Raw genomic sequence first — 13,763 nt, forward strand, 5'->3', positions numbered from 1 at the left:
TTTATTTTATTATTAATTTCAAATGTCTTTCATTGGGTTTTTCAAATTATAAAAAAGTAGACGCCAGTACTGAACATTTCTGGTGTTACATTTGTATAGACTTTCTGCCCCAACACTTGGGTATAATTATTTCAAATTACACATCACTACCTAAGTTTATAGATTGATATTTCTATTGATGATGAAAGAGAGAGAGAGAGAGAGAGCATATATATTATTATTCAAAATAGCATATACACTTGGTGACATAATGCTAAGAGTAAATCAGCAATACCTGTTATTTATATGAAGTTCGAAACCAATTAGTCAATTTCAGTATAAAAGAAAGAACCATTAAGTTTTAATAGTTATTTTTACTTAACCAATAACGCATATTTAGATACCGTATAACCGGAAACATTTCGAGGTTTTTCATTTTCGAGGTTTGGTCAATTTGAAATGGGCGTGTTTTTATTTTCATGTTTTAGCAAATCTGGTTTGCGAAAATTTTGTTATTGTTGTTAATTAAAAGTTCAACATCGGCTTCGAGTTGCTTAAAATCGCCGGAGCATAACGTGAAACAACAGAACATTCAATTACAAGTGGATAAGGCGGTATCCTATTGGCGAGACAACTGATGACAAGACGTTTATTTAAAGCCAATTACGATTGGTGTGAGAAGTGTTCTAAGTCAGACAGTGTGGTGTTTGATGTTTAATCTGAGCTCGACATGTTCATTCATACTCGTATACAGTAAGCTGGCTCAGTCTATTCTCTTGTATTTTCCTGTGCTCTGCGCATGGCAGGAAATATCAGGAAATAAAGTATTTCGGTAAATAGTTATTTTAATAATTTTATTATATAGTGGGCACAATGAATATTTGTGATTTATTTGGGGATATCTTCAACTATTTTCAAGGTTTAAAATAAAAACTACTACAAATAAATTGTAAAATAATTAGTATATTTACTACCAGTCTAGTGTAGGAACATAAGAGCCGGCACTCCAAAGCGAAATGCCAAATGGTGATCAGTTACGCTATATATACTAGAACATATTTGTTTCGTCTGAAAAAAGTGGGGGGGACATTTCCTATGCTGTCCCCCCCAAGCTGAAAAGTGAGGGGGACGTGTCCCCCCTGTCCCCCACCGATTGACGCCCATGCATGCAATGACCTTATATTCACAAAGCATGAACCGGTAGGAAACATAAAATCGGAGTTATAACCCATTTGTACCCTTTTGCGTTTCTTTTTTTGAAGAGTATATGTACAATTGCTGTCAAACATTTTAAACATTTACCATGTAATATGTACAGTTTAGCGTGCTTGAACATTAAATTGATATAAGCACAGTAATTCCCGAAATCTGACCTGACAGTCATTTGTGGGCATATATACATAGAATGTATTTGCATTTGCACAGGTCAGCTATTAAACAAACATAACTGGCATCCCCCTGGTCAGAATTCAGTGTGTGTGTGTGGGGGGGGGGGGGGGGGGGGGGGGGGGGGGGGGGGGTATTTTTGTTTGTTAATTTTTTATTTATTATTATTTTACTTCAGTGACACTTTTATGTGCCAGGTAGAGAACACATTCATTAGGATATATATCACTAAATCAAACTGAAAAGAGCTACATACATGTAGTTGTGTTCTATTATAGTTATCAAATATTTAGATCACGTGGGCTTTTTATGTGCTAAATAATTGTGTTCTATTAGTTATGTTATATATAGATCACGTGGGCTGTGTTTGAGCACAGCTGAGTTACATAGTAAAGTATATCAAGAGTGGTGAAAATAGAAGGGGATACATATAGTATTCTTAGCATTAATTAAAATATTAATTTATAGAATTATGTAAACAATTTACATCTACAATTTTAATAAATTAAGGAACAGGAAAAAGGTGCATTTAAAAATAATAATAATAATAATAATAATAATAAAAAATAAATAAATAAAAAACAAACTAATAAATAATAACTATATTGTTGTTCTATAGTTTTGATATATTTAGATCACATGTGAGTTACATAGTTGTGCTCTATTACATGTAGGTATGAAATATTTAGATCACATGTGGGCTCTGTGTGAGCTACATAGGTGTGTTCTATTAATTTTGATATATTTATAGATAACATTTGGGCTCTGTGTGAGCTACATGTACATGTACATAGTTGTGTTTTATTAGAAAGAAAGAAATGTTTTATTTAACGACGCACTCAACACATTTTATTTTACGGTTGGTTATATGGTGTCAGACATATGGTTAAGGAATTGTGTTTTATTAGTTATGATATATTTAGATCACATGTGGGCTCTGTTTTAGCTATATAGTTGTTTTATAGTTATTATATATTTAGATCACATATGGGCTCTGTGTGAGCTACATAGTTGTGTTCTGTTAGTTATGTTATATATAGATCATGTGTGCTTTGTGTGAGCTACATAGTTGTGTTCTATTAGTTATGAAATATTTAGATCTTGTGTTTTGTTTGGCATTTATATGAGCTTCTGATGTCCACCTTAATACTTTGAAGGGGCATTAGGTTGGCTATGACATAGATCATGGGTCAGGGATTTTAAAGACATTTAGTTAAGGTCAAAAGTTGGGGCTTGTTCTATACATTTAGGTAAAGTATTAATGTAATAGGGAGCGTAATGCACAAAAATATATGACTTGTAAAATAATTGGCCTCATGCAGTGAGTAATTTGAATAAAGCAAATTACACGAGTGTACTCGTTAGTAATTGTGTACAAGAGTTAATTGCCAAGCACACGTTGTGCGGCAGTGATGAGACATGTCCTAATAAGACCTAGCTAGTGGATGCCGACCCAGTGATGCTGAAATCGAAAGTGAGGTCCCTGTTGTGATGGCAAGACTGGCAGCTGCTAGACAGCATCACCAATTCCAGTACCTCCAAAAGGATCGGCAATATTACTGCAGAGGTTGTACGGGTAATGAAGGTGGAGGGCCTAGTACTAAACACATGACCAGCACCATCAGCACAGTGACAGTGCCTTGTCATTCAGAGCCTTGTCTGTAGCTAGCCCACTCAAAATCTGAAAAATCAGGAATCACTGTGTCAACTAATTCCTAGCTGCAGCTTCTCCACTAGCCACACAGGCCCAAATCCTATAGATCCTGATCTAATCAGCAACATAACATCAGTTAAATTCAGAGTTTTTCTCCCCTTTCTAGTTGGATATGATATAATGTCAATAAAGTTTTTAGAATCTGGATTTAGAAAAGGTTTTTCTTTATGTTACAAAGGCCCAAAAACATACAGACTTGGTCCAAATTCAAAATCGGCCACAGACAATTAATCCAGTAGTCATAAAGCAAACAACTGACAAAGAGGTAAAATTGGGTTGGATTGCCGGGCCTTTCAATGCACTTCTTTTCTCTAACCTGCAAATCTCACCACTAGGTTTGGTACCTATAAGAAAGAGCAAGCAGAATCTAGAATTATGCCGAGGAAGACAGAACTGTACAGTATGAAACCTTGCACACAGCTATGTTTCACATCAATCAGTTAGGGCCTGGGACCATACTAGCAAAACAAAACCATATAGAGTCTGCCTTTAGAATAGTTCCTATAAATTCCTTGGATTATGATCTCTTGGGCATGAATTCAGCGGGGTTATACTACTAAGGGCTGTGCAGTTTTCATGCCAGTTATTAAATAAGCTCTGCCTTACATTGGATAATGGAAAATTATTTTCAGACAGAAAGCAAATGTATTGGATGATTTTTTATTCAAGTGTACACAAGGTACACTACAGTGACAAACAGCATTAGAAAATTTCTTACAGATGTGCAAACTTTTGGGAATTCCAATTAAGCAAGCAAAGACGGTCTTTCCCATGACATGCATCAATTATTTTCTTCGGAATAGATCTAGATACTAGACTGATGATAGCTAGATTACCCGTAGAAAAAATTTACAAAATTAAAAGGACAGGTATTTCTTAACATACATGGTATGTGCTATCCTGTCTGTGGATTGTGCATATAAACGATCTCTTGCTGCTAATTGAAAAAGAGAAGCCCATGAGGTGGCAACAGCAGATTTCCTCTCTCAATATCTGAGTGGTCCTTAATCATATGTCAGAGGCCATATAACCACAAATAAATATGCTGAGTGTGTCGTTAAATAAAACATTTCCTTCATTTCCTTATTTTTAAGAAAATGTGTAAACGTTATAGCTACTCTGACAAATTTTATAGTAAAAACACTATTTTTTCTATACAGGCAATTGGTGGCCATATTGAAAAATGGCCACCACCTTGAATTTTTAAGTGGCTAACGGACATTTTAGCCAAGGAACCTTTTTCCACTAGTGTTTTATATGCATGATGGAGGCCATACCTCATTCCTACAGCCGTATATATATATATATATATATATATATTTATATTTATTACTCCAGCGGTCACTCATAACAGGAAAAATATTGTCCATATTTTCTCAGTGAGAAATATTCTGCATTGGTCTAATGAACAATACTATTGGACAATTTGACGCTTACAAACAAAATGACGTCATGTAGTTTAAAGAGTTTGCGTGTACGGCTCTCTGTTTTTGGTGTTAAATTTATAACAAAATCTCATTTTAATGGAATTCCTTATAGATTTTATAGCAAAATAATGATAACTTTTGTTTTTGAAAATTATCTATAAATGTAATTAAAATACAAAGTTATAGCAATTCTCAGAACAGTGCGTAAAGTGGTTTAATTTACATCATTTCTATACAGGTTGGCCTTCGTGCATGTGTGTAGAAAATAAAGGCTTTTAGAGAACAAATAGCTGAGGTAATAAATAGAATAACAAACTTATTTCACTCGGGACATAAATTTGATAATAACTGGTAACTCGTTTATTATCATATATATTTATATATATTTATTTATATATTTATTACACACCAGTGTAAGATATTGCTCATGTGATCACTCTGTATCTGACCAGTGTAAATTTAAATTGGCGTGACGTGAGCGCGATGTAAATCACTTGCTGACCCAATTCGTAGAAAAATAACGTATATATATATATATATATATATATATATATATATATACATACATATACATATACATATACATATACATATACATATACATATACATATATATATATATATACAGAGCACGTGCTCAATTTTAAGGAGTTTGGTTGCTTGCCCGGAGGGCAAGTATGGGTTCACATTGAGGTTGCCCCTCCAAAAATGTGGTTGCCCTGATTTCATCCATGTTTTGAAACTTAGAGTTATATTTAGATTCCAATAAAACAGTAACCAACAGGTTTGGAATTAATATGTTGTCAATGTAAAATGTAATATGTACCGTCTGATAATAAAATACATTACTTCTTAATAATGTTTTTAAATGTTTGTAGTTATACACATGTACACATAGGGCCTAATTGCTTAAGATTGTTGTGATTTGGCGACACATCAGCTATTTTCTAATCGAATGCACTCTTTGTTCCAATCGAATGCACTGGAATGTTTACTATTCGGAATACTAATTCAGCTGATTATGATTTTTCCTGATGTCTCACAGAATCGGCCGAGGAGTTCCGAGTGGCAAACAAACCCACGTGATTTCGACTGATGCTTTAGTAGAGGGGATGATTTTCCGTTTCAGATTTTGCCACATTCCATTTCAGATTTTTGCAAATTCTGTGTTTGTTTTTTTTCCTTTTTGTGTGTTAATTAGTGTCATGTTTTATTATTATAAACTATATCCATTTGTGTTTTATTGTTCCAGCTCTGAGATTGTTGGTTATTGCTATTTTTTAAATACCTGTAAACATTTTTGTTGACACAAACTTAAAAAAAGAAGTTACCAGTAAGTAATGTTTACTTGCCACTAATAAAGACTAAAAATGTGATGTACCATATTTTCTGGCCTATTACACGCATTGGTGTATAAACCGCACCACTTGGTTTTAGACAAAGTTTCGACCTTCGTCCGTACATAAGCCGCAGTTAAAACAAAGTTACAAACTTAATTACTGTTAATTATTGTTTGTATTTAATAATAATAAAGAGATCCATTCTCCCTTAAATTCAAACAATACATAATTGTTGATTGTGTGGCTTTCAGTTTCATTTCATTTAATGGATTATGGTTAAGATTCATAAACAAAACACACATTTGACAAACCCCGCTATTTTCATGAAAATATTAACAAGAACTTGGTAATGCATTGTTTGTAATCTTACATTAGTTGCCAAAAATATATAAATAAATAAATACATGATAACATTTTATTTGGTCCAGTATGATTACAAAACGTGAACCAAAAAAAAAAGGTGCACAAGTAAGAATTACTAGTACCCACTCGATTACACATGTATGTTTCTCTGTATTTTAACTAGCGTGCCGTGTGCACAAATTACATATTCAAACGTGGTCGGGTCAAGCTGGATATATGCCAGCGGTAGTGAACCGACACTAAGCACTGTTCTGTCGATCATTTACAGTTTCGACATTGTTTTATAACTTTTAAATGAAGGCCTTTAAAAAAAACCCAAAACAACAACAAACAAACAAAAAAACAACAACAATTGTTTAGAATTATGTATTCAGAACCAGTTTAAGAATTCGCGGGGCCAATAGCACAAATAACAGCGGGGCCCAATTCCCAAGATATATATTTTTCAACCCCTTCGGGGAGAGGGGAAAAATTACCTGGGGAAAATAAATGTACACAATTACTCACCGTGGGACCCCCTGAAGCGCGGGGACATAGCACGTGCTACATGTGCTACTAGAATAAACCAGTAAGAAGAAAAGTAAAATGCTATTTTTGTGTGCAATTTAGAAAACAATTGGTTCAGAAATAAATAATGTGTAGTAAATTCCATAGCATGAAAAAAGGTGTTCCCTGTGGGAGGGACTATAAATGTGAATTGCTTCCGTACAGACAGATTAACGAATATGCCCAAAGGTTTACGAAATTATGTTTTCCAATGAAAGCGTTGTGTAAATCGGTTATGCTTACGAATCGTAATAAGTATTATTAAAAAATATTGAAATTGAACATACTAGAAATCTTGTTATATAATCAACATTCTAAAATTATATTAGTTCATGTTTATTTTTATATTTCAAATTAAATTTTTCTGTGTAAATTGACACGGGCAAACAGTCAAAATGCTTTTGTTACAAGCTTACAGCGTAACTTTCGAGAATGAACGGTTCTGGTAGTGTTTAGGCATACGAAAGTTGGCATACAAAAACACTATACGCGTATATTATTAATATTGAATCTTAAAACTACCAAAAAGATTTATAATGGTGCTTGAACCAGAAATACAACGTTTGAAGGTTTTTTTTTTTTTTAAATCGCGAATTCCGTTTCAGTTACTAAATTCCGCGATTCCGTCCGTGTTTTTCGTGATCGCGGAAAATCATCCCCTCTACTTTAGATAACGACAGTTTAAAAGCGATTGTGGACAAGGAAACTGCACATTATTATGCGACACAACTCCTTTTGGTGTTTAAACAAAAGTCAGTCGTCCGACGGGCAACTAGTATCATGGAATTAAGTTGCCCGACTGAATATTAGGTCGTCACAGACGACCGGACGACCGTAAAAATTGAGCGCTGTATACACACATATATATATATATATATATCCCTAGCCATGCAAGACAGACCCATTCCATGATGTTAGTTCATGCAGAATAAATCGGTCTTGCATGGGCTACGTCATTGATTTTAACATGACTATTACGGCATTGGTAATATATGTCATCATATCAATGCGAGTTGGTTAGTTTTAGATCAATATTTTTTTATTAAAACATTCATTATAAAAGCTATCTTGTTAATTTGTAGTGTTAAATTATATTTAACACATGAAACAGACACGTCATGGGTCGAATTTTCCACCACCTCGGGTGTACTTTTTCTATCCCACATGGCCACATATGATGGCATCTATTAGTATGCGACCACAACTTTTAACATAACACTTACCGTTTGGCCATATCACAGGTACAGATTTTATCCAATGCAACCTATTAGGTACAGTTTCGAGTGGATTGTACCTACCAACTATCACCATTTTTTTATCTGAAAATAACACAACTGAGTTAATGGTGAATATATTTTTAGATATATTTGTTAATACAATGTATTTCCTAAAAATATTGGTTGTGTTAATTCATTTCATACTAATTTCTTTATTTCAATCATAGTTATATTTCTCTAAGACATGCATATGCAAAACAGAAAGTCCATGACAAAAACCCAAATAAGATACATGTCTTTTATCAGTCACTCACATATTTAAAGTAAAGGTATTTCACCCTCAGAATAATTGTGGTAATATTTCTGTAAAATATACACTGTTTCATGCTTTAAGTTGCAGACTTTAGTTTTTAAACACTATGGCATTTTTTTATCTCACTATTCCAGCTATTTTTGATAATTGAAATGAGACATTATACTTGCATTTTATTTAGAATGTCCATTTTGTCCATATTGGAACTCATGTATTAGTTTTGAAGATTATCTAAACTTATGTCCATTTTGATGGATTGAAACTATAGCTAGGGTCTGTGACTTTACATATTATTCTACTGTAAGCAGATGTCTATATATATATATTGACTCATTAAATGTTGCGTGAAGGTATAGTATTGACATTATCTTTTTGATTTGGAAAACAAAGTGTCTGATGTAATGTTAATTGTGGGTAGCCTGTAATGGCTATATACAGGGTTATATTCTTCAATCCTAAGATTTTGGGGTGGGCAGAAATATCGTGAGTTGTATATGTCAGGTTTTTCAATGGCAAACCACTATATATTGATGAAAAATAATTTTAAATTATATTTTAAGCCAACAATTTAATTTTCAGTTATTTCTTAACTGGATTTTGAATTTTTAAATTTGTTTGTACCAACATTTTTGTTTCAATTTAAAGTCTGTACTTTTCATTTCTTGGGATTACTTATGTTTTACCAGTTACTGTTTGCCTTAATTTTATTAATTACATTTAGTCTTAATTTTTCAACTTACTGTGCTAGCACAAGAACTATGTTATATGACCCTGCATCATAACCTCCACTGCAGAATTATCTCCCCTTGCCGGATATATATCCATATCAGCGCATGGGCAGACCATTGTTTTCAATTCTGCTGTTGTGGAACATGAGTTTTTCACTCTGATATTTTAAATTTTTTGACATGAAGTAAAGTAATTGTTTTGATGGTTGTTGTCATTTTGGTTACTTGGGTCAAGTGTTTGCCCTGTGCTGACTCGCTTCTACTGTGTCATTCGTGTCAAAAAGTACTTGTTTGACAGGTAGTGAAATGTCTGTGTTGGTTGTTTTCGCCTTTGTGGGCATCATTCCAGAAACGATCATGGGAGGCGGAATGGAACTGAGAGACGAGATGGAAAAGTGGGAACTGTTGTTCTCTAAGTGGAGTTGCCTCCGGCTTCCCAGATGTTCGGGGGTACCATATGTACTTTGATGGGTGGTAGCTAGGCTGTCGAAGGCCTCCTCTTCGTTCTGTTGTGATAATGCTGGTGGTTTGGTGGTGCTGGCCGGTGCTACTCTTTCACTAATGCCTGCAAAGGAGGCTTCCCTTGTCAAGGATTCTGTTGATGGAGGCAGTGCTGTAGTAGCACTGACATGAAGCTGGTGGTTTGGTGGCACCAACTGGCACTACTTTTTCACTAATGCCTGCAAGGGAGGCATCCCTAGTGGAGGGTGCCTGGTCTCCGTCGTTGTTGAAGCACCGGGAGGTAGACAGTGGTGGCTTCTGCTACTGTGGTTCCCCATCTTTCCCATCTTTAGGATGGAAGCTGACTGGAGGTGCTCCGGTCTGGTAGTTTGGAATGCTCAAGAGCGCCATCGGCCCTTTCCGTTTTGGAAGGAGATGCTCTAGTTGTTCGTTGTGTGGTGCCCATGCATCTGGCTCCTTGACAATTCACATTGTTGTAGAAGCTCTGGCGCCTGTTACTTGTGTGGTGCTTTTTAGGCACTGGGTGGTGGGACTGCCTTCAGCTACTGCAGTTCCCCCTTTTATCCCGTCCCAAGGATGGAAGCTGATTGGAGTTGTTCCAGTCTGGTGGCTCGGATTGCTCACTAGCACCGTTGTTTCCTTCTGTGTGGAAGGGAGCACTCAGGTTCTTGGTGCAGCGCTGGATCCCAGCATGGCACAATGGGTGTAGAACTCGTGAGTCCTCCCCATATGTTTATTGACAATGGATCAGTGCCGGAGATTCTGTCATCGGCTTCAGCAGATGTGTGAGAGCCGGCTGCCTTTTTGGGCTCCAGGGTTCCTACTTTGGTGGGCTGAGGTAGAGGGTCATGGACATATCTTTGGCCGAGGCGACAGGTGCCATTAAGGATTCTCCACAGTTGTCTGGCTCCGGCCATAACATTTTTGGTTACGCCTCCATCTAGTTTTCCACTGTGGCGGGCAATGGTTTCCCACCATGATTGGCCTGTTCATGCCAAATGCCTTTCAGGGTAGGCCGCCGTCTTTGATGCCACTGGCTCTGGGGGATGTTTCTTCTAAGGAAGATTTACCTTCCAAGGTTAGCTTTGGAAAAGGTTTCAGATGATGCTGAGGCACCCGAAGATCCACGTCCTGTTCACACCTTGTCCAACGAGGCTTGCAGTTTGTATGTGGGGAGGTTCATCTGGTCTGTGCCGAGGTTATTTCAGCCGAGGTTGTAGTTCCCCCTTTTTCAGGATGTTTCCTTGGAAATTAGGCAGTTGGGGGTGGAGGCGCCTTGTCAGGCTGAAGAGTCTTTTTTGGAGAACAATACTTTGATCGCGAGTAGCGATCGTATCATAGGAGCGGTAGTTGATGGGTACCTTTTGCCCAAGCTCGTCATTCCTTACTCATCCGGTGATTATATTGGCTCGAGTCTGGCACCTTCCATAAACATGTCATTCAGGGATCTGAAAATGTTAAAGAGGTGTCCTTTTTTCCAAAGTCAATAACTACTTGGGAACGTTCCTTCTGGTTTGGATAAGGCTGTTGTAAGCCTTCCCACGATGGCAAATGGTTGTTAGCAGTGGCTGCTTAGCGCTGCGTCATATTGTGCAGGTGGGCATTTATGGGCGTACAATCGTTTGCTTCAACGCAACCTTTTTCTGTCTGGGTTGCAGGTGGCCGGCATTGTGAAAACGTATTTTGGAACCCGACCAACAAGGGAAACCTTACTTTGTTAATCTGACTTCAGCTGTCAAGGACAAGGAGTTTATTGAAGTCCATCTTTTTACCCCCAACTCGGAAACAATCTGGTGCGGCAAAGTTTTAACAGCTATGTTCCAAGAAACCGGCGTTTCTTGAGAGGTTCCAGATTCCCAAGGTTTTTGGCCCTACTTGGCAGACAGGGATGGCACAGGCGCCTTCAAAACAGTCATTCTCGGGCTAAAACTGGGACAGTGGTGCACTGCCGGGTGTCGGTCATCACGGAGGGAATCCCCCTTTTTTTATTGGCTCCCCCTCTCTTTTCATCTCCCCACAGGCCTCCAATGCTGCCATTAGACAGGCAGTGCTGGTGGAAAAAGATGATTGCCGAGTTCTCGGCAAGGGTACCATCCACCACGTGAATTTGGATTCCTAAGGGTTTACTTCCATTTATTTTTTGTTCATTGTCTAATTATAAAGGCAATGAAAATGGTAACAAAATGGTATCCTAGATCAGTGAACCATGACATTCCCATGTTGAAGGAAAACTATCGAACAAAGAACCAACACTTTAACATACACATGTACTCGGAGGTATACATGAGACCTAATATTTTGCAGCCATTTTGCCACATGCTAGTTGTCTACTGGTTAGTGGCCATTGTTGAACAAACTCTGAGCAAGTTATACATTTGTTTCTAATTAAACGATCTGTTGGAAGAAATTACGTCCTGTCAAGTGAAGCAAATTGTTTTAGATAATGTTTGTCCGGTTCTGGAAGCTAAATATATTCAGATATATCCAGATTAAAAAATACTTTTATATAGTGTAGTTTGTTTTGTACTTCTGGTGTCCGGATTATCAAGGTCTCACTGTACACATTAATTGATACTGAAATTAACAATTTCGAACAAACTATTTGGTTCATTTCAATATTTGATTTGTTATTCATAGTTTATTATATACATTAAAAATTATTAACATTACATGTACATACAGGTAAAACAGAACTTTACTATCGTATGTTCAGGAAATTTGAAAATGATAGGTTGAATAACAAGATGAGAACCTAGCAGTAACGGAAATGGTAGCAACATAAATATATATATATTACAGAGTTTTATTGTACTACTATTATATAAAGAAAAGCATTTGCAAAATTTAGATGTGGTGTACGTGTTGCCCCACAGAGAACAAAAACCTGAAAATCTGAAAATATAAGAAGAAAAAAATATTCTGTTTCTATTTAAAGTACAAAGGTCTGTGTTGAAAATGAAGAACATAACATTATGATTTTAATCTGACCTTTACTGGTATATTATGACATAAGAACTATTTTAGAAAATGACTCAGCTGATTTTGTGATAATTTTAATTTTAGTTCATTGGGGAAAATTAAATTTCATTATTTTACAAAGTATTAAAATTAATTAACCTAATTTGCAGAAAAACGGAAAATTGTTGTTAACACACTTAATAATAATGTAAAAATAATTTATTGCCAAACATTTTTTAAAATGGCTACAAACTAATAGAGGAAAGTCCCTTTCACCCGTATTCATATCCTGAGCTACTTGTACATGTGTATTTTCAAGACATTTAAATTCTCATTTTATCGGGCAACATCTTCAAAAAGATTCTAGCGACTGTACCAATGTCGGACAAAATGACCACTAATATTAACTTTGTGACTGTCAAAGCATGCATGCCAATACATGTATATACAGGTAGCCTCATCTGGCTTAAGCGAAGTGTGCAGCTACTGTTAGATTAGCTACTACTGTGACCTGTATGAATTATTTCCATGCAATGGTAATCTAAAATACACCCAGATATGACATTGGTAGAAATTTAACTTATTATACATGTAGGTTCTTTTTTATTTGCAGACCATTTTGTAACCATTTTAGGGGACAGTGTTTGTCTTCAACCAGACAGTGTTTTCATGAGCTTTACCTTTGAAATAAATGCAAGATGTATGACAGAAATATATAAGAGATATGAATATATTAATAAATCCTCAGTGGCTTTGTATAAAATTTAAAGTTTGTAAAAGTTTAGTTAAAATTAATCAAAATACACATCATGATCTTCAGCATGGATCAAAATTATTTAAATATTCATAATATGTGCTATTGTTCCTCATGCTATACATATTACATGTATGTTGATGTTGTTTCTTTGAATGTATATATGTATGTATAATATCATGTATATAAATTAGAGAGGGCCTCATGGGAGACCAGTCACCTTGTATTGAATGTGTTTACCCTCTGAAAATAAAGAATTTTATTATTATTATTATTATTATTATTATTAATATCACAGCAGTGGACATTAATGTACTGTTTTTGGTGGACACAAAACTTCATTTTGTGTCAATGGACAAAATCTAACATCCGTCACACACAGTTATGTGATAATTTTCATTATATTCTTGTTCTAGAATTGAATTGATTGGTAGTTTTCTATTAAACCTTGTTAAGTTTACTTCAAGGGCAATTTAAAGGTTTCACACAATTGGGAAATGGAGTTAGTTGGTTTTTACCCATGTTTTTTTTAATTAACGCCCGTCACGCACATATTTTTGATTACCCACCAAGCTA

At 35.7% G+C, this 13,763-nt stretch overlaps 1 protein-coding gene across 1 annotated transcript in view; it reads right to left on the reverse strand.

Moving 5' to 3' along the window:
- Positions 1–13,763, reverse strand: part of LOC121369987 (gamma-aminobutyric acid type B receptor subunit 2-like) — a 39,089-nt gene that overhangs the window by 21,560 nt on the left and 3,766 nt on the right. Inside the window, exon 4 of the mRNA XM_041495069.1 lies at positions 7,979–8,074. Coding sequence (XP_041351003.1) covers positions 7,979–8,074 — 96 coding nt within the window. The remainder of the gene's footprint in view (positions 1–7,978; positions 8,075–13,763) is intronic.

This window comes from Gigantopelta aegis, chromosome 4 (genome assembly GCF_016097555.1).
Source record: "Gigantopelta aegis isolate Gae_Host chromosome 4, Gae_host_genome, whole genome shotgun sequence".
Classification (NCBI taxonomy): domain Eukaryota; kingdom Metazoa; phylum Mollusca; class Gastropoda; order Neomphalida; family Peltospiridae; genus Gigantopelta; species Gigantopelta aegis.